The following is a 25,107-nucleotide window of genomic DNA, read 5'->3' as shown; positions in this document are numbered from 1 at the left end:
GCGCGCCGAGAATGACGCGGCCGGCGGTGCCTAAGTGACGTCAGCCGCGCATGCGCAGGTTTGCCGGTTCCAACCCGCGCATGCGCGGTTGCCGTCTTCTCCTCCGCTGCTCCGCAAGATGTGACGGTTTGATCTTGCGGGGCGGCGGAGGGGAAAGAGTGCGTCTCTTAGAGACGCCGGCCTGCCGATTGGTGGGCACCGATCGCGGGCCAGTCACCTCACGAGCACGCCCGTGGTGCTCAATCCTCTCTCCGCCCCCCACAGGCCCCACACTTACCTGTCGCGCGATGTTCACGCTGGCAGCGACCAGGTGTGGTTGCCGCCAGCGTGAACCGGTCGGGGTCGTCAGGCCGCTCGGCCCATCCGGGCCGGAGAATCGCCAGTCGCCAGGTAAAACGGCGATTCTCCGAGCGGCGTGTTGCAAAACGCGACACACCATTTTGGGGTCGGGGGTGGGAGAATCGCGGGGGAGTGCCAGGGCGGCGTGATTCGCCCGGCCCTCCCGCGATTCTCCCACCCGGCGTGGGGAGCGGAGAATCGTGCCCAGTATGTGTCATATAGATCAAGACGGCACCAGATTTGATTCTTCATCTGCATTATGTGCAGTAAACTGAACCGCTCCTTTTCATAAAAAGGGACTAAATCATTTCAGTTATGATCAATTATTTCACCTTAACTAGAACAGTAGAACCAGGGGACATGGCTTCCACATCCAAAGAGTAAATTCAAAACGAATCTTCGGGAACAATATATCAGCAAGCGAGTAGTCAGTGTAAGCAACATGTTCCCTTGGGAACATTCGGTATTGATGGATTCAAATGAAAATTAGATTGATTTAATTTAGTAAACAATATTTTTGGAATACAGTATATTAGGAATTTGAAGCGCGATGTGTGGAGGGTGTTGCACGCTTGGGAGGAACAGGTGACTTTGGGGCGAGGGAGGAACTGGTGACTTTGGGGTTATGATTCCCAAAGTGCTCCAGCACTGGGGTTTTCAAGAACTCGATCATTGTATCATTCAATGGGCAGGATGGTTGAAGGCAGATTAGATGGAGTTGTTCTCATTTTCCTCAGCAGTTCTTTTCTCTACTCTAACATAATCCATACCCAACAATGCTTACCTCGATGACACCCTCTGTTGCAAAGATGTTGGGTTTGATTTTGGCCAAGTACATCAGGCTGAGAAACAGAGTGGTGTCTGGCTTCACTCGGTTCAGCTTCATCTGTTTAACTGCTCCACACAACAACCCTTCGATGCAGTCATCATTTCCATCCATTTCTGCAGCCTCTATTTCATCTAGCAGCGTTGCTGGGGGAACTGTAGCAAAGGTAACTCAAAATCACTCACTTTTCTAAACCAAACAGCCTGCGATAAATCTAGAATTGCATCCTGTGGCGAGAGATGAGTGCCTCTCATTCTACATTTACAAAGATTTATGGCTCAAGCTCAGACAGCCAAAACAATAACTGAGCCATGCAGCCAGGAAGCATTGAATTCTTGTATGTTCAGTTCAGGTCATGGAACAGCACTGCAGAGTGCAAACCAAGGTACATTATATTGGGTGCCCATGATATACGGCAGCATTCACAGTAAAGGATTAAATATTATGACATTAATCGACAAATTTGAATAATAATTCATGATTGAGCACGAGGCAGTAACACGGTCAGATGCTCCATTGATCTGTAAAGGCAATTGATCTTCCAGTTTGTCTCTCCAGCGGGATTGTCCGGTCCCACCAAAGGCTCCCCCCCGTGGCGGGGTGAGCGAGCCATATAAACGCCATCGACTTCGGCAGGACCGGAAGGTACCGCTAGTGGCCAATGAGAGCCTCCTCTGCCGCTGGAAAGCACATTGTGGGGGGGACCGAAAAATTCTGGGCCCAAGTCTAGCACACAAAAATGGATGAAACCAGTGACCTTTCTGGTTTACAGGATTCAATTACTGTAGATAATAACTCCAGTGATCCATCAGAAGAGTCCATTCTTTAAAAAGCAATCAAAAGTTAATGTAAGAGTGAATGTTCAAGTATTTCATCATCGGCATCATGGTTTTCAAATTCTTGCATTACAAAAGTGACCACACTTTCATTGACTGTAAAGTGTTTTAAGATGTCCATAGGTAATGAAAAGCACTATATAAATACTATGATTCAGAAAAGCTTCTTAGATCAATTGCCTTTACAAACCAATGGAGCATCAGTGTTATTGCCTAGTGCTGAATCATGAATTATTATTCAAATTCGTTGATGAATATCATAATCTTTAATCCTTTTCTGCAAATGTTGTCGTATATCATGGGTATCCAAAATAATGTATATACTGTATAGGGAAAAAATAAAACTTGTCCCACAACAGTAATCACCTTATAAATTCTAAAACTGAATGGATAAATGGCATTTAACACGTCTTAAATTTAGACAGTAAATCACTTCAATGCCACTGCAGACATATTCATCACCTGAATGGATCACTACACTGTAATCACAAACACTTCCCATTGCAATGTAAATTATGTTTCTTCTTTAAAAATAGAGCAGCCTTGCTAAAGACTAAAATCCATGGCTTGGGAGATCATCAAGATTCAAAAGAGCATTCATAGAATTACAGAACATGTCCAACTCAGAGGGAGACCATTTGATCAGTTGTGTTCATGCTTGTTCTTAACAAGAGCATTTAGTTACAGTTCCATCCCAGCGTTGCCCCAAAGCACTACAATCTAATTTTCTCCTCAGGTGCTTTTCCAATTCCCTTTTGAAAGTCACAATTAAAATTGCCTACCATACCTTTTCAGGCAGTGAATTCCAGGTGCTAACCATTTGCTGTGTAAAATTGTTCTCCCTTATGTTACCTTTGGAATTTTAGACAATCGCTTTAAATCTGTGTTCTCTGATTCTTGACCCTTCTGCCAATGGAAACAGTTTCTCTCTCCATCTACTCTGTTTAAAGCCCTCAGGCCTATGAACACCACCCTCAAATCTCCTCTCCAATTTTTTTTTCTCAGAACAATTACAGCTTCTCCAAGTAACTGGTTCCAGTGATGAGGGAATTCATTCTCACAAATCTTTTCTGCACCATCTCCGAAACCTTCATAATTGTCTCAAAAATACAATACCCAAAATTGGACACAATGCCGCAATTTAGGCCAAACCAATGTTATATAAAAAATCATGACTTCCTTGCTTTAAAGGGCAGCACGGTGGTGCAGTGGTTAGCACTGCTGCCTGGTCAACTTTGTATCCTCTATTGGCTTTCTGTAATTAGTCCACACTTATCCAAGACTATTAATTTTGCCTTGGATTATCGTTTTGAAAATCATTCCCACCACCATGGTTAAACTGACTGGCCTGTAGTTGCTAGGCTTATCCTTACAGGTGTCTTTGAACAAGTGTGTAATATTTGCAATTCCCCAGTCCTCATGTCCAACAACCATGAGTGGCCAGTACCTGCACAATTCCACCGTTACTTGCTTCAGCATCCTTGGATATATCTTATTTGTTCCAGGTGGCAAATCAACTTCAAGTGTAGTCAATCTTTTTGTACCTCCGCTTTTATCAATTTTAAATTTATCTGGTTTCTTAACCACCATCACTTTCATTAAGACTTTGATAGCATCTTCTTTGGTAAAGATAGACGCAAAGTACTAATTTATTAATAATCTTTATTGTCACAAGTAGGCTTACATTAATACTGCAATGAAGTTACTGTGAAAAGCCCCTCGTCGCCACATTCCGGCGCCTGGTCGGGTACACAGGGAGAATTCAGAACGCCCAATTCACCTAACAGCATGTCTTTCGGAACTTGTGGGAGGAAACCGGAGCACCCGGAGGAAACCCATGCAGACACGGGGAGAAAGTGCAGACTTTGCACAGACAGTGACCCAATTCTGGATACGAACCCGGGTCCCTGGCTCTGTGAAGCAACAGTGCTAACCCTTTTTAGTCCCTCTGCTTCCGGGCAAAGATGCTTTTCTGGACCCTAGTCAGCACCACCCCTCCTCTTACTACCTTTTTACTATTTATATGTCCCCAGAAGACTTTTGGACTCATTTTTATTAGCTGTCAGTCTCTTCTCATATTCCCTTTGTACCTCTTATTTCCTTTCCTACTTCCCCTCTAAACATTTTCTATTCAGCCTGATCTTGTATTTTCAACCCGAGGTCGGTTTTACATACACTTTTTCGGGCGGCACGGTGGCGCAGTGCTTAGCACTGCTACCTCATGGCGACAAGGACCCGGGTTCAATCCCGGCCCCAGGCACTGGCCGTGTGAATTTTCACATTCTCTCAGTGTCTGCATGGTCTCACCCCCACAACCTAAAGATGTGCAGGATAGGTGGATTGGCCATGCTCAATTGCCCCTTAATTGGAAAAAAAAGAATTTTTAAAAGAAAAAAACATCAGAAGCAAAAAAAGTGGAGAATGGTCTGTACTTAACCCCACATATCAGGTCATGAAGGCAAGTACGCAATGCCCTGCTGCCTGCAACACTTACCTTCAATTGGTATGACAGATGGCTCTTTAATCGAAGGCGATATGGCCCGTTTCTCTGCGACTGCAGCCTCTGCTAGACGTCCAAGTGCACTCAGCGGCGGAGTCGAGGAGATCTTTGGGCGTTTTGAGAGGCCAGAGGTCGGGGCCATGGTCGATGATCCCTCTCGTTTCCTATCGGACTGCAGTCCTGTCTGTGCTGGCTTCAGCAGTGCTCCTGATGCCTTGGCATCAGACGCCTGGCTCTTTGAACCCAGCGCTATAAAATCCCCAGGGGGTGGGTGACCTGAAGGAAATAAAACCAAGAAATGCAAGAAAAACGAATGAGATGAAGATATGTATGGAAAGAGCTATCCTCCCAAATATAAATCAATAGAATTCAATAGAAGTAAGCTTTGTTTCTTCAAATTTAGAATTTAACACCGAAAATAATAATAGAGATCACATACATGTCCAGCAGCTAACGTATCAAGTGTTTCACTAAAGGACTAGATGAGTTTTCCTGTCACACTGTCCTTTTAACCATCCCAGAACATGGGCTGCAGACTTTCTCAAAACTGAAATTGATCAATTTGTGTTTGGCAACGGTATTAAGGATTATGGAACCAAGGAAGATAGATGGAATTAAGATTAGACATGATCTAACTGAATGGCGGTCTGGCTCAATGGGCTGAGTGGCCTATTCCTGGGACTGAGTGGCCAACCTAGTTCGAAATGAGATACATTTAGACAGTCTGATTCCAGGTTCTTACAGATCCACAGCATTAAAGCTGCCCTGTCTCTCGCCATAGTTCACGGCACAGTTTGAAAACTGTTCCACTCAGAATCCCAGGTTCGATTTTAAGGAATCCATATGGGAGCAAGTAGTGAGGACAAGGGAATTCTGGTGCAGTTGCTATTCATGGCTTCCAGACAGCTCTCTAACATGCCTAACATACTGAGCAATAACATTTTGGAAAAGAAAATAAATCTACATAATTTCTAAAAGAGACTTCACTCACCACTGGGTTTGGCACTGCTTGGGCGCCGGATTGCCACAGCCTTTGGCCGGTTCATCCTGGCAGATTATACACTTGCCTTTTTGTACAAATATCTCAACCTGTCAACAACAAACACAATTATCCAAAAATGTTAAAATGGAAAAAAAAATTTGCTAATGCTGGAAAATCAGAAATAAAATCACAAAATATCTGCAGTCCACCCGCATCTGGAAAAGGTTGTCCCCATTTAAGTGTGGACCTCTCATCAAAATTGTGGACCCACTGTCAGAACAGTCTAAGATATTAAGGCCTTTCAATTGGCACTGAACATTGAAGATAATTGCATCTTCAAACATTTGTTTTGAATTGCATTTTTTTTAAGTCCCTCTTCATCAATAAAGTGTCTAATACTGTCTGCCCAACTGGATGACAGGTTTGTACATCATTAGCTATTGTTCAGTGGCAGCATTGGCCATTCTGAATCAAAAGGTTCAAGTCCCTTTCCAGATAACTGGAGTGTAAAATCTAGAAGGGCACACCAATGCAGAACTGAGAGGTGTGCTGCACAATCAGAAAGGCCACCTTTCAATGAGATGGTAAATCAAAGTTCCATCTAACCTCTCAGGTAGATATGAAGATTCCCACAGCCACTTATACAAGGAATAAAGGAGTTTGCCCTGGCACTCTGGCAATCCACATGAATAGCTGGTCAGTATCAAACTGCTGGTTGAGGGATCTTACTGTGCGCAGATTGGTTGCTGAGTTTCCTACATTACAACAGTGGCTGCATTTCACTGACTGTTCATAGATTTTACAATGCAGGAGGCCATTCGGCCCATCGAGTCTGCACCAGCTCCTGGAAAGAGCACCCTATCCAAGCCCATACCTCCACCCTATCCCCATAACCCCACCTAACACTAAAGAAAGCCCTTTTCGAGGTTTCGAGGATGTGATAGGCGCTATTAAAATGTCGCTCGGTCCCTTCAGCCGAATTAAAGCGCTGCTGGCTCGTTGAAGCTTATTAGACGAAGGGCGGCCTATTTACAGAATAAGCTATGGACTCGCCGCCTTCCCTCTGGCCGGACTTCCTCGCTATCTGCCGGGCCAGATCGGCCTGAGCTGGACCGATCCTTGCCCGCGCCCAAACCCTTCCCCAAACCACACACACAGGAAACATTCCCACCCGGAGCCAGTGCGCCGCGGACCGGAAGTTGTGCTACTCGCTCTGACCCGCCCCTCTGCCAATCAACCGGACGCACGATATGATTGGTCCATCCCTGGGAGAGTGGGTGGAGCTACTCTAACGTCGATGAATTTGGATAATTGAAGGGCAGGTCGACAGAAGAATCAATGAGAAGGGAAGGGGTGATTCTGAGGGCTGAATGATTGAGACCTGGGCTGAGGTGGACTGGACTGAGGACTGGGCTGGGCTGGGGGCTGGGGGCTGGGCACTGGGCTGAGGTGGACTGGACTGAGGGACTGCACTGCACTGGGGGCTCGGCTGAGGGACGTGACGTGACTGGACTGGACTGGACTGGACTGGACTGGGCTGGGCTGGGCTGGGCTGAGGACTGAGCTGAGGACTGAGGGCTGGGCAGCTGTGACCTGGACTGGGAACTGAGGGTTGCGAGTTGGACTGTGACCTCTGAGTTGAGATCTGTGGGCTGGACTATGTAGCCTGGTTATGAGCAGGGTTTGAAAGTTGGGAGTGTGAACAGGGGCTAAGTGTGAGCAGTGAGTAAGTATTGGGCTGTGATTGTGAACAGCATGAGTGTAAATCTGTGGACAAAAGCTAAAAGTGTGAACTGTTGGTACGATGGGACTGAATGTACGTCAGAGGCTGAGAGTAAGGCCATTGTATAGACAACATCTCTGGCATCTGATTATGGCCACGTGCATGCCCTACACTTCTCTCCTAGTGTGTTGCATTTGGATCAGACACAGGTACAATGACCCTGAGAGATGGCATTGCTGAACCCCACTCTGACTTGAAGTCCAGGATTTGTTTCTGGTCAATGTCTCAGTTTTACCTTTAGGGCACTGCTCTCTTTTAGATGGACGGAAGAGCTGGGAAATGAGGTGGAGCAATAAAGGGCCAAATGGCTTCCATCTGTGCTGTTTTCTGTGTTTCAGAACTAGGCATCACAGTGAAGCGGTGGCATCTTGCAGATTTATACAACTTTTGTTTGTTCATTTTTTTTTTGATTCTGTTAGTTCCATGAGGGGCTCATTTGGTGAACTCGTTCTTTTACGGGCAATGGAGACCTGCAGGTTCAAAGTTTGATCTAAGGCTTTGCTACATTTGGTGGTCATAGCCCAGGCCCGTAGTGGTGATGTTCCAATCCGCTTAATGTCCTCCTGCATTAATAATAATAATCTTTATTGACACAAGTAGGCTTACATTAACACTGCAACAAAGTTATTTTGAAAAGCCCCAAGTCACCACACTCCTGTGCCTGTTCGGGTTCACTAAGGGAGAATTCAGAACATCCAAATTACCTAACAGCACGTCTTTCGGGACTTGTGGGAGGAAACCCACGGAGACACCGGGAGAACGTGCAGACTCTGCACAGACAATGACCCAAGCTGGGAATCGAACCAGGGGCCCTTGCACTGTGAAGCAATGTTGCTAACCACTGTGCTACTGTGCCACCCATTAGAGAAGAGAGATCACATTTCAGGTTTTTTCACTCTGGCCTCGGCTGCAAAATATACTCGTGCAGAATCCAGTTGAAGAAAGGCTCATTTTTACAGCACCTTTCACAATCCCATGATGCCCAAAAGTACTTTTTCAGTCACTGAAGTACTTTTACGGTGTCGGCACTTGTAATGCAGCAACAAATTTATGTGCACAAGCTCCCACAAATAACAATCAGGTGATGGCTACTTGATCTGTTTTTAGGTATTGCTTGTGAGATGATAAATGGCCAGCACATCAAAATATCTTCCCTCATTTTCCTCAATTTAGTCCCTTGGAAACCTTTACACCCAACTGAGATAGCTGATGGAATCTTGGTTGAATATCTTATGCAAAAGAGAGCACTCCCTCAGTACTACATCAGAAAGTCAGTCAGGATTTATGTGCTCCAGTCTCCGGAGTGAAACTTGAACCCACAATCTTTCAATTCCAAGTGCTACCCACCGAGTCACAGCTGCCAACGATGCCGACAATAGCTGAACAGTCGACACAAAGTGAGTTACTGGAAATGCTGCTGACTGACATGTTACTGCAGCCCAGCATCACCAGTGACATCAGGATAAAATTGGATGGTTATTAAATTATTAAAAATGCCAGAATGAAAGATGTCTCTTTAAAATCTGTTGTGTGCTAATTGGCTACTCGAAGAAGTGAGCCGGAAGCTTGATTTTTTTTTCATTCTGAGCTTTTTATTTCTGCTGATTGGGTTCACTGCTTGATGGCAACCAGTCTGCAACAGATATGCAAAAATAATTGATTATATTCTGTCTGCAAACGCAACTGTCTTGTCCTGTGACCAGTGGCTGATTTCTTTAAATCAGTCTGTTCAGCAACACCAAGTGTCAAGGGTTTCTCTTTTTTCCAACCACCAACAGCCCCTGCCTTCAGCGAAGATCGGCAGCAGCTTCTTGATCCACAACGATCAAGGTGGGGCAGCAGAACCCTGGAGATTAGAGCAGTGATGGGAGGAAATGTTATCTAAGGGACTCGGGAGGGATAGTGAGCAGGGCGTGGGACAGGAGTGGGTGGGGAGGTTTCTGAAATTGTCCGAAGGAGCTGCAGCGCATACTGAGTAAGATTGCACATGGAAATGTATTTGAGATTTTTTTTTTTTAAATTTTAGCGTACCCAATTAATTTTTTCCAATTGAGGTGCAACTTAGCATGGCCAATCCACCTACCCTGCACCTCATTACGGATTCTGGGGGTGGGACCCACGCAGACATGGTGAGAATGTGCAAAATCAACATGGACAGTGACCTGGGTCCTCGGCACCGTGAGGCAGCAGTGCTAACCACTGCATCATCGTCTTTGAAAATGGATTTGAGTAACACTTAAGATCCAGGTAAAATCAGGAAAATCTGAAAAATTGGACTGCACAGAATATGCCAGAGTTTTTAATGTAGTGCCTTATTCTAAAACAAGTCACAGACATGGGACACTTTTTGAAGAATTGTCACTATTGCAGTGCAGAAGCCGTTTAAGCATTGAGAGAGTTTCGTTCTTAGGGGTTAGATTATCAGAAAACAAGTTTCTAATGCAAAGTTTTTCCATTACAGTGTCAGCCTCACCCTGTCTAGTTGGTACAAGCCTGTACCTTACAAAGTGTGCCCTGCCTTACATCACGGTATGGGAACCCCACTGATGATTCACGTCAAAGCACGAAGCTCACCCTACCCGGAGTCACAGGTCGAGCGTTACCCTGTCCCTGACAACTATGTCAGCTGGAGCATCCCATGGGCAGAATATGAACCACTGGACTACACTGCTGATATCGTCAGGGCTGGGCCTGAATGGGCAGATCCTGACTTCAGGTAACATGGTGATAAAGAGTTAGGGTAAACTTCCTCAGTGTCCCTCGCTCTGAGTCTGCCTCCTTGAGGGTGCACCTCCCTCTGTCTGTCTGCCTCCTTGCTAGTCAGCCACTCTATGTCTGCCTGCCTCCTCGCGAGTGCCCTCCCTCTGTGTCTACCTCCCCGTGAGTGTCCCTTCCTATGTGTCTGCCTCCTCGTGAGTGTCCCTTCCTCTGTGTCTGGCTCCTCGCGAGTGTCCCTTCCTCTGTGTCTGGCTCCTCGCGAGTGTCCCTTCCTCTGTGTCTGGCTCCTCGCGAGTGTCCCTTCCTCTGTGTCTGGCTCCTCGCGAGTGTCCCTTCCTCCTCGCAAGTGTCCCTCCCTATGTGTCTGCGTCTTCGTGAGTGACCCTCCCTCTGTGTCTGGCTCCTCGTGAGTGTCCCTCCCTCTGTGTCTGCCTCCTCACGAGTGACCCTCCCTCTGTGTTTGCCTCCTCGCGAGCGCAACTAACTCTGTGCCTGTCTGCCTCCCGGCGAGTGTCCCTCCCTCTGTGCCTGTCTGCCGATATTTTCAGCCGATGGTATCCTCATAACTAGAGACTGCTGGGAGAGATGAGAAGCCAGACATTGCTGTGGGGCATGGGGAATGCACACATTACTTTCTCATCAATGTAGGAGGTGGGAGAGACATTGTGCTGCCATTCTCACTGTTGTACCTTTAGACTAACGGTGCAAAAGAAATAGATTGCTGTAATACATGAATTTGATGCAAGATTTAAAAAATATATTTTTTTAATTAACCTTTTATACAGAAAACAGACAACAACAGTAACCGTAAACTTAAAAATAACAATAAACTAATCTACCCAACCCCCCTCTCAGAAAGAACATCCCCTCCTCATGTGCTCACTCCCTCCCCTCCACCCCCCTCTAGCAGCTAACAGTGACCAATTCCTTGAAATATCGTATAAATGGTCGTCATGTCCAGTAGAACCCTTCAGTTGACCCCCTCACGGTGTATTTGACTTTCTCCAGGTGCAAAACTCCATTAAGTCCCTAACCACACCGAGGCAGTAGGTGGCGACACAAACCTCCAGTTCAATATGACTCTCCTCTGAGCAACCAACAAGGCGAAGGCAAGGACATCTGCTCTGGCACATCTAAGACCCCAAATATAGCTGGTAAAGAACTGGGCTCCCGCGCAATGTTCAGGATCGCTAACATGGTGCTGAAAAAGGAGTCCAAAAAACCCAAAAGCTTGGGACAGGACCAGAACATGTGCGTGTGATTAGCAGGTCCCCTCGAACAGCGCACGGACCTATCTTCAATCCCCGCAAAGAAACAACTCATTCTTGCTTTGGTAAGGTGCACCCTAAACACTACCTTGAGCTGGATCAGGCTCAGCCTTGCTCACGAAGGCATGGTGTTCGCCCTACGAAGAGCCTTGCTCCACACCTCTTCCTCTAATTTGGGCCTTTCCCATTTGGCGTTCACCCCCTCCACCAAGATGGAATCCTCCCGCAGAATCCGGCCAAATATGCCAGATTTACTACCCACTTCCAAACCTGAGCAGGAAAGGATCACCTCCAGCAAGGTGGATGGCGGCTCCTCTGGGAATGCCGGAAACATTCGTCTGACAAAATTTTGTACCTGGAAGTACCTCAACCAGTCCGATTCTGTGAACCCAAATTTCTCTTTCAATTCCTCCAGACTGGCAAACCGCCCCTCCAGGAATAGATCACACACACTATCTCCAGCCCCTTCCACTTCCACACCCTAAACATAGCATCCAATTGTGTTGGCTCGAACAAGTGGTTAACACAAATAGGGGCCAGCCTTGACACTGACCCCAGCTTGAAATGTTGACGGAGTTGCCTCCATATTTTTAAAGTGGAGACAACAACCGGGTTTGACGAGTACTGTGAGGGAGCAATTGGAAGAGAAGCCATCACCAGTGCTCCCAAACTGGACCCTCTGCATGACCCAGAGTCCATCTTCATCCAGATGGACCCCGGGTCCCCACATCATCCCAACACCTTCTCCGCGTTAGCAGCCCAGTAATAAAATATCAGATTTGATTTGATGCAAGGTTAATAGAGGCTTATTGAATAGGTCTTCACTGCAAGGTTTGGGACTTGTGCCACAAAAGCTCACAAAGTAGCCAATGACATGTAAGTCATGTGAGTCCATTCCTCGAGTGACCAACTTGGATATTAATACAAGCTAGTTATTACAATGGTGACCTATCTCTACTATTGTCTATGTTCACCTGTGCCCACTAAGTTCATACTCTTCCTCACCCTCCCACTGTGTCTAGGTGTATACCCAGGATCCACAGCTGAGGTTGAGGTGGCCTGCCGGCTTCCACACCCTGTGACCGTGGCAAAGGTCCCCTGGGGAGCCTGGACCTTAAGGGTCTGGGCCTGCTTTCAGGCTGCGCAGGTATTCCAGTGCCATCGTTCTCAGTATCTGGGGCTGGAAGTGTGTCGCTCAAAGGGAGGAGGTTGGTAGATGGGTATCCCCAAGGTCACCTGAGTGGAATGCACTGATCTGTGCCCCAGTCAATCCTCTTCCCTTTGGGTGCCCGTGGGCCTCTGGGCTCCTCCATGGGATGGAGGAGCAACTGGAGTAAGGTCAAGATGTCCTGCTGTCCTCTGACATGTGTGAATTCCCACTGATACCTACGCCATGCAGTTGAAGCCTTGCACCATGGAACTCATATCTTCAACCATGGAGGTCATGACCTGACCATGGAGTGAACGTCCCTCACCATGGAGTCCACGTGCTGCGCCAAGGTTTACACTGTGGATGCCACCATTGCAGTGCTGGCCTTGTTGCATCAGAGTGACGACACCGTCTCCTTGGACTGAAGGCGATGGGACTCCTCCAGTCAGCATTGAAGTCTGAGGAGGGATGCCGTCATCCCTTCCTGATGCTCATGATTCTGCCTTTGTAGCTTGACTAGCTCTGGAACAACTTTACCCAGGGTCAGGTCATCGGCCTGGGACTCAGCAAAGTCCCAGGCTCTGGCATCCTTCAGAGTGTCAAAACCCTGGGACATTCCCGCCTCTGCCTTCTGTGGATCAGCAGGTGTGAGTTGCTCACCAGTCAGTGACCCAGAAGCCTGCCTCCTCCCTATTCCCACCGAGGTGCAAGTATCTGCTCTGGTGGAGGATGCAGGTGACAGATGTGAGGTCTCTTCATTGCTGATCTCTTGAGATTTCTGCCTTCGAGTTGCTCAGTTCTATGATATCGAGGGGCCTCAAGGATGGTCCAGGCATTGACCTGCAATGGAAGAGAGAAGCATTGGTGCGAAACTGGGGAATACTGATAGGAGAAAGATCACTTGTGTGAGGCTTGTGCCATGGCTGGATGTGTTGAGGATTCTCACTTGCGTCTTTGGCCCCCACCTCGCCCTGTGCATAGGTGCAGTCCTGCTCCTTCCCAGCAAGCTCAAGGACTCATTTGCCGAATGGGGTTTGGGCCTGGCTGGCTGTGCCTGTTATGCTCAAATTTGTCCTGCGATGAGACAGATGGGGAGACTGTGGGCGGGTGTTGAACCAGGTCAGATGGTAATGTTGCGGTCAGATGGAGTGTTGTGTGACATTTGTGGGGGTTGAGTGGCAGCGAGGATGTGAAGAGCAGAAGAGGTACTAGGGAGGTGCGGTCGGCATGTCAAGTTTTGAGGCCCCGCGAGGTGGATGGGAGTGAGATCTTCGAGGAGATGTGAGGGGTTTGTTAGGGGGTGTTGCGGGAGACATGAGGAGGTAGACTTACGCTGGCTGCAGGAATGTCATTCATCTTACCATACTGCAGCCCCATTCACTTATGGAGTGAACTGGTGCTGACAGTCATAGCCACAGCCTCCCGGGCAGATTTATGACTTTGCTGGCAGGATGTCTGCCCGATCAAGGGCGGAGGGTCTCTCACCTCTGCTGGATCCCATCCAGAAGCTTGCTGAGGGTTTCTTCGTTAATGTGTGGAGCAGTCTTTCTGGCAGCCGTCACCCCGATTAGACTGGTCAGTGATCGGGAGATGTTTAAATAGTGAGCCCCACTGATTACAACTATTAATCCGTGGTGGAACAGCAAATCAGAGGCAGCCCGCCGCAATGTGCACGGCATGAACTCGTGAAAAAGAAAATTTGTAAAGAGGCTGAATATATGGCACCTTTTCCTGCAGATGGCGCTGGGGGGATTCTCTCCGGTTTTCTCACCGGGACAGCGCTTTGAAAAAAAATCAGAAGATTCTGTCTCTGGCTGTTAGTGTCTCTCCCTCTCTGTCTGTCTCTCTAGCTGTGCCTGTCCCTCCCTCTGTGTCTGTCTCTCTGGCTGTTAGTGTCCCTCCCGCTGCATCTGTCCCTCCCGCTGTGTCTGTCTGTCCCTGCCTCTGTGTCTGTCCCTCCCGCTGTGTCTGTCTGTCCCTCCCTCTGTGTCTGTCCCTCCCGCTGTGTCTGTCTGTCTCTCCCTCTCTGTCTGTCCCTCCCGCTGTGTCTGTCTGTCTCTCCCTCTCTGTCTGTCCCTCCCGCTGTGTCTGTCCCTCCCGCTGTCTGTCCCTCCCGCTGTGTCTGTCTGTCTCTCCCTCTCTGTCTGTCCCTCCCGCTGTGTCTGTCTGTCTCTCCCTCTCTGTCTGTCCCTCCCGCTGTGTCTGTCCCTCCCACTGTGTCTGTCCCTCCCGCTGTGTCTGTCCCTCCCGCTGTGTCTGTCCCTCCCGCTGTGTCTGTCTGTCCCTGCCTCTCTGTCTGTCCCTCCCGCTGTGTCTGTCCCTCCCGCTGTGTCTGTCTGTCTCTCCCTCTCTGTCTGTCCCTCCCGCTGTGTCTGTCTGTCCCTCCCGCTGTGTCTGTCCCTCCCGCTGTGTCTGTCCCTCCCGCTGTGTCTGTCCCTCCCGCTGTGTCTGTCTGTCCCTGCCTTTCTGTCTGTCCCTCCCGCTGTGTCTGTCCCTCCCGCTGTGTCTGTCTGTCCCTGCCTCTCTGTCTGTTCCTCCCGCTGTGTCTGTCCCTCCCGCTGTGTCTGTCCCTCCCGCTGTGTCTGTCCCTCCCGCTGTGTCTGTCCCTCCCGCTGTGTCTGTCTCTCCCTCCCGCTGTGTCTCTCCCTCCTGCTGTGTCTGTCCCTCCCGCTGTGTCTGTCCCTCCCGCTGTGTCTGTCCCTCCCGCTGTGTCTGTCCCTCCCGCTGTGTCTTCCCTCCCGCTGTGTCTGTCCCTCCCGCAGTGTCTGTCCCTCCCGCAGTGTCTGTCCCTCCCGCAGTGTCTGTCTGTCCCTCCCGCAGTGTCTGTCTGTCCCTCCCGCTGTGTCTGTCTGTCCCTCCCGCTGTGTCTGTCTGTCCCTCCCGCTGTGTCTGTCCCTCCCGCTGTGTCTGTCCCTCCCGCTGTGTCTGTCCCTCCCGCTGTGTCTGTCTGTACCTCCCGCTGTGTCTGTACCTCCCGCTGTGTCGGTCTCTCTAGCAGTGAGTGTTCCTCCCTGTGTGTCTGTCCCTCCCTGTAAGGGGCAGCACGGTAGCATGGTGGTTAGCATAAATGCTTCACAGCTCCAGGGTCCCAGGTTCGATTCCCAGCTGGGTCACTGTCTGTGCGGAGTCTGCACATCCTCCCTGTGTGTGCGTGGGTTTCCTCCGGGTGCTCCGGTTTCCTCCCGCAGTCCAAAGATGTGCGGGTTAGGTGGATTGGCTATGCTAAATTGCCCTTAGTGTCCTAAAAAATATAAGGTTAATGGGGGTGGGGTTGTTGGGTTACTGGTATAGGGTGGATACATTGACTTGAGTAGGGTGATCATTGCTCGGCACAACATCGAGGGCCGAAGGGCCTGTTCTGTGCTGTACTGTTCTATGTTCTATGTGTGTGCCTGTCCCTCTCTGTGTGCCTGACCCTCTCTGTGTGCCTGTCCCTCTCTGTGTGCCTGTCCCTCCCTCTGGCTGTGCCTGTCTCTCCCTCTGGCTGTGTCTGTCCCTCCCTTTGTGTCGGTCTCTCTGGCTGTGAGTGGTCCTCCCTGTGAGTATCCTTCACTGTGTGTCTGCTTCCTTGTGTATCTCTCCCTTTATATCTGTCTTCCTCCATATCTCTCCCTGACAGGGTGTCTCACCCTGGGTGCAACTTTGTTCCTTTTGAGTTTCATTCCATCCATCTGCTTTTAGTTAATTGCTCAGTTTTTAAAAAGTATTCATTTTCTGTCAGTCATTTGTTTCTTCTTTAACATAACACTTGTGGCACAGGGAAGAAGGACAATCTGAAGATGGTCCACGATTCAATACACTGGATGGCAGAATAGACCGGACCAGTTTTGTGGGTTGTTATGAGCTAGATGAGGATAAGTTGCCTCGGTGAGTACTGATCTCACTCATTCATTTCAATTTTGTGGTGATCTGTTCGAAATAGTGAGAGAAAGTCTCAAATGTATTTGCTCCATTGTTGGCTTTCAGCTGCCTGAGCCCTGAGCTCTGGAATTTCCTTCCCAAATTAAAATTTGTTTGGTAACATTCCTGTGAAGTGCGTTAAGGCATTTTACCATGTTAAAGGTGCTACATAAATGCAAGTTATTGTTGTATTTAAAGAAGAGTGACTGCTCCGCGGGCTGAGGTGCCAACTAGTGTGTAATTTTGGCACACCCCCATACAGAAATACCAATGGTTCAATCTCCATGCTGTGCTGAGTTTGCACATCTCCACTTGAATAGCATTAGGGAACAGTACAATTTGGCCTCAGTTCCCCTGAGATGAAGGGGGGGAGGGGGGAAATCTGCCCAGCTCCCAGTAGTGATTGCTATAAAATGACTTCCATTGGAAGCATGAGTCAGTGGCTGTTGGATGAAAAGCAGATTGCACTGAGCTGTGGCTTTCTGTTACTCAATGTCAATGCTGAACATGAAGAACTGTCATTAGAATGAGATACTAAAGGGCATCACGATGGCGCACTAGTTAGCACTGCTGCCTCATGGTGCCGAGGACCAGGGATCGATCCCGGCCTTGAGTCACTGTCCATTGGATTGGACTGGATTTGTTTATTGTCACATGTACCGAGGTACAGTGAAAAGTATTGTTCTGCGTAGTCTAGACAGATCATTCAATACATAAATACACAACATAAATACATAGACGCAGGCATCGGGTGAAGCATACAGGAGTGCAGTACTACTCAGTAAAGAAGATGCGTGGAGAGATCAGTTCAGTCCATAAGAGGGTCGTTTAGGAGTCTGGTAACAGCGGGGAAGAAGCTGTTTTTGAATCTGTTAGTGCGTGTACTCAGACTTTTGTATCTCTTGCCTGATGGAAGAAGTTGGAAGGGTGAGTAAGCCGGGTGGGAGGGGTCTTTAATTATGCTTCCCGCTTTCCCAAGGCAGAGAGAGGTGTAGACAGAATGGGTGGGAGGCAGGTTCGCGTGACGGACTGCGCTGTGTTCACGATTCTGTAGTTTCTTATGGTCTTGGGCCAAGCAGTTGCCATAACAGTCTGTGATGCAGCCTGATAGGATGCTTTCTATTGTGCATCTATAAAAATTGGTAAGAGTCAATGTGGACATGCCGGATTGCCTTAGTTTCCTGAGAAAGTATAGGTGCTGTTGTGCTTTCTTGGTCGTAGCGCCGATGTGGGTGGTCCAGGACAGATTGTTGATGATGTGCATACCGAGGAATTTGAAGCTGTCAACAATCTCCACCTCGGCCCCGTTGATGCTGACAGGAGTGTGTACAGTACTTTGCTTCCTGAAGTCAATGACCAGCTCTTTAGCTTTGCTGACTTGAGGGAGAGATTGTTGTTGTTACACCACTCCACTAGGATCTCCGTCTCCCTCCTGTACTCTGACTCATCATCGTTGTTCGAGATCTGACTCACTACAGTCGTGTCACCAACAAACGTGAAGATGGAGTTGGAGCCAGATTTTTCCCCATAGTCGTGTGTGTATAGGGAGTATAGTAGGGGGCTACGTACACAGCCTTGCAGGGCCCTGGTATTGAGGAGTTTGCCCATTCTCCGTTGTCTACATGGGTCTTACCATGTAGGTTAGGTGGATTGGCCACGCTAAATTGCCCCTTAATTGGAAAAAAATAATAAAGAATGAGGTACCAGAAGAGTGGACTGTATCCCGGCAGTGAGAAAGAAAAACTTGCATTTATATAGCAGCTTCCATTACCTCAGGACATCTCGAGGCACTTAATCTGGTTTTTCAATCCTGTTGCTTGATGGATGAATGTTGGCCAGAAAAATAATACCATGGATTATTTTACATCCAACTGAGAAGGCAGATGGGGCTTAGATTTAACATTTAATCTGAAAGACAGCACCTCCAATAATGCAGCACTCCCTCATAACTGCACCGGAGTGTCAGCCTAGACTGTGTGCTCATCTGCGGAATTCTCCGTCGGCAGGATCCTCCATTCCGCTGGCAACTCACCCACATCCGCACATTTCCCGATGACGTGGGGTGGCCCACAAGGGGAAACTCCATTGGCCCTGGGTGGGGTGGCCCACAATGGGAAACCCCAATGGCCCGGGGTGGGGTGGCCCACAATGGGAAACCCCATTGGCCCTGGGTGGGGTGGCCCACAATGGGAAACCCCATTGGCCCTGGGTGGGGTGGCCCACAATGGGAAACCCCATTGGCCCTGGGTAGGGTGGCCCACAATGGGAAACCCCATTGGCCCTGGGTGGGGTGGCCCACAATGGGAAACCCCATTGGCCCTGGGTGGGGTGGCCCACAATGGGAAACCCCATTGGCCCTGGGTGGGGTGGCCTACAATGGGAAACCCCATTGGCCCTGGGTGGGGTGGCCTACAATGGGAAACCCCATTGGCCCGGGTAATGGAGAATCCCGCTGTCGGCGGGGACGCAGGAAAATGCAGCTGGCGAACTGGAGACTCCCGCCCCATGTCTCTGGAGTCTTGAACCCGTGAGCTGCTACGTCAGTGCTACCCACTGAGCCACAGCTAATTATATGAGCGAGCACCTTCAAGAGGGATGTGGGTGTTGCTAAAAGGTAGCAGATTGATAAATGATGTTGGCATCTAAAGCCGCTGTAAGCTCCTGAAAATACACTCAACAGGCCGGTTCCGTTGAGCTAGGAGATGGAATTAATAGTTTGCGGAGGATTTACATCAGGACACCAAATGAGCAGAGAAATGGAAAATTAAACTTGAAGCCGAGAAAAATAGAAATAAATCTGAAGTGCGCGCTGCAGAATTAGCACAGAGAGACTGTGAGAGGTACTTAGGAGTAATAGTAAGCTCATCACTGTTAATGGGGCCTAGACAAGTAGCAGCACAATTTACAAAGCAGATATGCTTTTGGACTCAAGCCAGTGTGCTGAGTAACAGCCTCCAAAGGTTAAGCTGAAACATTGATCAGATTTCACTCAGCATTGCGTGGCCAATACGGCTGGAAAATGACATGTCTTCAGGGATGACAGTGCAGAGAAAAGCAACAAAAATAAAATCTCACATCTAAATGGGATGAGTGAGAAAAACAGGCTATAGAGATCTCCTTGAAGTTTAGAAAATATTAAATTATGTAGTTGTTGAACATTACTTCAAAGCATGCCAGAGAATAGGGCCACAGGGCATAATTTAAAATGAGAAAAAAGTACATTTAGAAGATACTGAAAATAATTATTTTTTTCAAAGTGATAATGGTCTGCTGGATAACAGGTCAGCATTCTTTAGGTAAAGATCTTGCATTTGGAATAAAAACGGAAAATATTGGAACTACTCGAGACTGGCAGCATCTGAGAAATGAAAAGCAGAGTTAATGTTTCAGGTCTGTGATCTTTCATCAGAACATCAGACGAACATAACCACTTTCAATGGCTCATGCTTCTGATGTTATCCATAGTAATCCAATGGGAAGAACGGGAATCACGTCTCGAGGACTGCTGGGAAAGTGGGGACCAAACCATGCTGCTGATCCTATTGTCACGAGGTACGTAACAAGCAGACTGCGAGGGCCAACCTGTCGTCAGTGCAGGATCACCACCGTTACTTTAGACTGACCTGGCTGAACTTTACATTGAGTTCACATAGTGAAAAAAAAGGAACTTACATTGATATAATTCCAACCTTAGGATGTCCCTTAGCATTTTGCAGCCAATGAAATATAGTCACTATTGTAATGTAGAAAATGCAGAAGCCAATTTCACACACCAAGACCCACAAAAAGCAATGACAAGATAATCTGTTTTTTGTTTACTGATGTTGGCTGAGAATTTCCCTGCTCTTCTCTGAATTAGTGTCATGGGAACTTTACGTCCACCTGAGAGGGTAGATGGGACTTTGCTCTAATGTCTCATCCAAAAGTTGGTACTTCAGACAATGCAGCATCCCCTCAGTACAGCAATGCTCAATACCTTGTTCTCGAGGTTTAGGAATGAGATCTGACCCCATGGCCTTCTGATTTGTGGAGTGAGAAGATGAGGTAGCTCTGCTGTACCATTAATCCTATTGTAGCTTTGAAGCCAGAGTGCAGTGATGAGAGGACGCTGTCTGATCTACAGAGCTACTGAGGAAGCAGTCAGAGAAAGAGCAGTCAAAAGTTTTCTGTCCGAGCTATAAATTTGCCTCGTCCTGTTGTCGCTTTTAAAATTTAAAGTACCCAATTCTTTTGTTTTCCAATTACGGTGCAATTTAGCGTGGCTAATCTACATACCCAGGTTTGTGGGGGTGAGACCCACACAGACACGGGAGAATGTGCAAACTCCACACGGATAGTGACCCGGGGCCGGGATTGAACCCGGGCCCTCGTCACCATGAGACAGCAGTGCTAACCACTGTGCCACCATGCCGCCTTTTCATCCAATTGTCCTGAACTGCTCATTATCTGTTTCCCTCTCGAGAGGGAAGCAGTTTCTCCTTATTTACTGTCTCAAAAGCCCTCGTAACTTTGAGCAGGGTGCAGGAAAAGTTTGTCATCTGATAGTTGGCCTCTGTCTCACCTGTGACCTCCAACCTCCCTGTGATTGCTTCAGTTTCAGTGGTCCCATTTTGTTGCTGACTGATGGATGTTTTCATTCTCTCTTTTAGGTGGAAGAGAGAGGCAGGCGAGAAGGTGATTCACGAGCAATCTGGCAAACCCATTCTGCAGTTTGTGGCGATAAAACGGAAGGATTGCGGGGAATGGGCGATTCCCGGGGTGAGGGAAGTGTGACAGTTGCAACAGAGCACATCTTTACATAGGCTAACTGTTCAACACCCCTCTCCCTGAATTGCACCCCCCCCAATTTTCTACGTGACACTATCTCTTTCGGATCCAGGCTGCATTTTCCTCCCTCAGTATCCTGACACAATGTCAGACACCATCTGCACTTTGCCTCCCACCAAGCTTAGCTATCAGGGGATATCATCATGCAAGAGTCAGGGGCAGGAAAAGACCAGCTGCTTCATCACGCCTCCCCCACACACTGTGCTGGCTAGAGAATACTGATGACACACTTTCTCTCTGCTTCAGTCTGGATTCAATAGGCTTCTGCTGTGTTATTGATTTTATTTTTGAATTATTTTCCTTGTACTTCCAATTAGGATTCTTCTCAAAACATCTGGCCCTGATCCTGGGGTGAAGATGGGGTCAGGGAGGTGCGCAGGAGCCTTTTTCAATCACCTGCCTTGTTCCCAGGCTGCCCGATCTCAAATAGCAAGTCAAGTTCATACATAACACATTAAACTTTTGAATGGTGGGAGCAGTCTGCTGAAGAGTGACACTGCAGTTTTTTTTAAACAAGTGTTACTTTACTCTTTCATGGGATGTAGATATTGTTGGCAAGGCCAACATTTGTTTCCCTTCCTAATTACTCTTGAACTGAGCTAGGCCATTTTAAGAGGGCAGGTAAGAGTCAACTACACTACACTGGGCCTGGAGTCACATGTAGGCCAGACCAGGTATGGATTATATATTTACTTCCCTAAAGGGCATAACCAGCTGGGATTTTACAGCAATTGATAGTTTCACGATTATCATTGCTGACAATACCAGGTTTAATTAATTGAACTTAAATTCCACCAGCTGCCATCTTGATTTGAACCCTTGTTCCCAGATCGGCGAGCTGGTGGCGGAGTGGTATTGTGACTGGGTTAGTAATCCAGAGACCCAGGGTAATGCTCTGGGGACCTGGGTTTGAATTCCACCACGGCATTTGGTGAAGTTTAAATTCAATAAAAATCTGGAATTAAAAATCTAATGGTGACCATGAAACCATTCGGTTCACCTTTAGGGAAGGAAATCTGTTCTCGGGAAGGTGTCCAGATCCACAGCAATTTGGTTGATTCTTGTGGTAGTGCGGCCCCTTTAAGGGGGCAGACTCCACGAACCACGTGACTAGCCCGGGTCCAACCTCACAGGAGCGTGTGAAACCCGGCCCATGAGAAGTTTGCGCTGGACCCTGGGAGCAGAACCCTCAGGCAGGGTGGACCAGGGAGCCGAAGTATTAAGACCTGTAGTGTAGTGTTCTGTGCCTGTTACTTAACTGCCTTTCATAAATAAATCCCTTTGTTAACTACTGGAAGCATCCAATGTATGGCTTGATACATCACAGCTCTTAAATGCTCTCTGAAATGGTCTAGCAAGCTTCTCCAATCAAGGGCGATTAGGAATGGGCAATAAATGCTGGTCTAGCCAGCAACACACAAATCCCACAAATAATTTTTCAAAAAGTAGTTAAGGCCTCTGGATACTAGTTTACTGACATTACCACTACACCACCACCTCCCCTTTCCTGGATCATTCCTTTTTTAGCATTAAGAGCTCCTACGTGGAGCACAGACAAACTTCTGCATTATTTTGACAGCCTTCTCCAGCATCAACTATGAACACTCTCAGGTTGCCAACTCTGGAGGTTTTGTCTCCATACTCCTGTCATTTGCCGCTCAATTTGTCTATTGTCATGGCGACCCAACTTTCCAAAGCCAGTTGAAAAGTAAATAGACTCTTCATTACGCGATGGAAAGATTCATGACTCCGTCAACCTTTTCTCCATATGCAATATTATTAGATTTCATATAATGAAATGGTCAAATATTTTAAATAGAATAAACACTATGATTTTTCTTTCCCCCGGTGTTCTCTCACAGCAGAGTCCAGGAGGTTAATGTTTAATTCCTGTAGGCAGGTGGGTTGACACACCTGCTCGGGTCATGTGGGATGCATTAAAAACAGAGTTGATGGGGCAGCAAGGTGCTGCCTCACGGCCCCGAGGTCCTGGGTTCGGTCCTGGCCCTAGGTCACTGTCCGTGTGGAGTTTGCACATTCTCCCTGTGTCTGCGTGGGTTTCGCCTCCACAACCTAAATATGTGCAGGTTAGGTGGATTGGCCAAGCTAAACTGCCCCTTAATTGAAAAAAATTAATTGGATACTCTAAATCTTTTTGAATAAAAACAAACAGTTGACATCAAATAACTCTGATACTGCACCAACTCCCAACTTTGTTCCCCCAACATCACCTAATTTCTTCCCAATCTAACTTCTACTCTTGACATTAACATTAAGCACCTCAGGATATTTTTCTGCATTGTGTGTGATATATAAATGCAAGTGGCTGGTGTTGCTAAGGTGCAGGATCACAAGTAACTCGAGTCCAAGGTCTCAGCAATTTGGTCATTCAGTTGCAGAGGGCCCATTGCTGCCTTCACCCAACTCCATGTCTCTGGGTAAAATATAACTTGGAGCAGCATCTCTGGATTATCTATTTTTCCCTCACATCTGGAGCCTCTAACTTATAAAGCAGGAAGGAGTAAATCTGATGGCTCCACTTTGCCCTCCCCATGAACACTTGTCCTGCTATTCTTCTTGGTGTAGATTAAAACTGGTGTGGATATGTAGGTCACACTTTAAGGATTCCATTTAATTTTCCCCTGAGCAGATTACAGGGAGAGATGCTGTCTTTAAGGAGCTCGTCTTTCTGAGCCCAGTTCCCCCCAGCATTGAAAGGCAAGCGGTTTTAATTATCTCTCCCTCTCATGGTAGGGAATGGTGGATAATGGTGAACTCGTGTCAGCGACCCTGAAACGCGAGTTTGGGGAAGAAGCGCTTGATTCTCTGACTGCCTCCAAACACGAGAAGGATCGCTTAAGGAGACTATTTCAAAGCATTTTCAGCAACGAGAAAGCCAAAGAGGTGAGCAAGCAGAGAGAATTCTTTTGATGTTATTTATCCAAACCTCACTCTCTGGGGCTGGAGCTGGGGCGGGATAGAGGACGAGGAGTGGGGTGGGAGCGGGAGTGGAAATTCAGGGGTATAGGGGCTCCTGTTTAATGCCAGGAAAGAAGGTAAATATCAGTTACATATGAACTATTGTCAGGAAACCTGGATTAATCTAGTCCAGTGCAATACACACATGTTCACCTGATTTGTTTCCTAACTTTATAATCCAGGTGTTTGCAGGCTACGTGGATGATCCTCGGAACACTGACAGCGCCTGGGTGGAGACTGTAGCAACAAATTTCCATGATGACACAGGTACATAAGAGGAGGAGAGATTGAGATGAGAATGGGTGAGAAGGGTGAGATGGAGGGGGGTGGATTTCCAATATTCAAACAAGGACAACACTCTTTCATTGGCTGTAAGATGCTTTGTGATATACTGAGATGGTGGAGATGCTGCAAATATACAATTTTTTTTTCTTTTTATAAGAACCAGTGGTGAAGAATCCATTCATAACTCTGGTACTAATATGTTGCCTCTCTTTTCAGGGGACAGTGTGGGACAGCTGGATCTTCAGTCGGGCGATGATGCTGGGCATGTCCAGTGGTCTGACATTGACCAGAAGCTGCAACTCTACGCCACACACTCCCATTTCCTGAAGAGAGTTACTGAGATGTGGGGTGCCCACTGGTAGCACGGAATGGTGAATGAGGTGGTCCAAGGGACATTGACTCAAAGTGAAGTCTACAAAGAATGAAGAAAATGGGTGTGGGCAGGGGTGAGGGGGTTTGGGAGGTGGAGAGTTAACAAAATTATCTTTTCAATGAGCATGCACTCACATTGTCTTATCTGACCAAACTCTTGTACAATTTCAAACCTGTATGTGCACAGACTTCAATAAACCCAATGAGAACATAAGATAGCAACACAATCCAAAATTGAGGATTAATTGTGAATCACACAGAGCAGAAAGAGGCCGTTCAACCCACCATGGCTGGGTGTTTGAAGATGCTATCCAAGTACCACTACATCCCATAGTCCTGCAA

General features: G+C 47.7%; 2 protein-coding genes across 9 annotated transcripts in view; one reads left to right on the top strand and one right to left on the bottom strand.

The window, feature by feature from the left end:
- Positions 1–6,644, bottom strand: part of ints1 (integrator complex subunit 1) — a 129,515-nt gene extending 122,871 nt beyond the window's left edge. Inside the window, exons 1-4 of one of the 3 annotated variants that reach the window (XM_038820962.1) lie at positions 6,537–6,644; positions 5,493–5,590; positions 4,496–4,777; positions 1,124–1,320 (exon numbers count right to left, since the gene is read on the bottom strand). In XM_038820962.1, coding sequence (XP_038676890.1) covers positions 1,124–1,320; positions 4,496–4,777; positions 5,493–5,547 — 534 coding nt within the window. In that variant the 5' untranslated portion in view covers positions 5,548–5,590; positions 6,537–6,644. Of the gene's footprint in view, positions 1–1,123; positions 1,321–4,495; positions 4,778–5,492; positions 5,591–6,089 lie in introns of all 3 variants that reach the window. The other 2 variants (XM_038820960.1, XM_038820961.1) reach the window with 2 other exon arrangements.
- Positions 6,645–6,780: 136 nt separating this feature from the next.
- Positions 6,781–24,987, top strand: LOC119978711 (ADP-ribose pyrophosphatase, mitochondrial-like). Of its 6 annotated transcripts, none has more exons than XM_038820537.1 (8): positions 6,781–6,836; positions 9,728–9,982; positions 16,162–16,269; positions 19,768–19,854; positions 20,952–21,060; positions 23,884–24,033; positions 24,291–24,375; positions 24,610–24,987. In XM_038820537.1, exons 2-8 carry the CDS (start codon positions 9,798–9,800, stop codon positions 24,753–24,755), a joined length of 870 nt encoding a protein of 289 aa, XP_038676465.1. In that variant the 5' UTR covers positions 6,781–6,836; positions 9,728–9,797; the 3' UTR covers positions 24,756–24,987. The 6 variants fall into 6 exon arrangements, with proteins under 6 accessions (XP_038676465.1, XP_038676461.1, XP_038676460.1 ...); XM_038820533.1 differs by lacking the exon at positions 6,781–6,836 and adding an exon at positions 7,012–7,415 and having other exon boundaries at positions 20,952–20,976; XM_038820532.1 differs by lacking the exon at positions 6,781–6,836 and adding an exon at positions 7,012–7,415.
- Positions 24,988–25,107: the final 120 nt, after the last annotated feature.

Source organism: Scyliorhinus canicula, chromosome 15 (genome assembly GCF_902713615.1).
Source record: "Scyliorhinus canicula chromosome 15, sScyCan1.1, whole genome shotgun sequence".
Lineage (NCBI taxonomy): Eukaryota > Metazoa > Chordata > Chondrichthyes > Carcharhiniformes > Scyliorhinidae > Scyliorhinus > Scyliorhinus canicula.
Note: the sequence above shows the minus strand (reverse complement) of the source record. Positions and strands in the feature narration are given on the sequence as shown.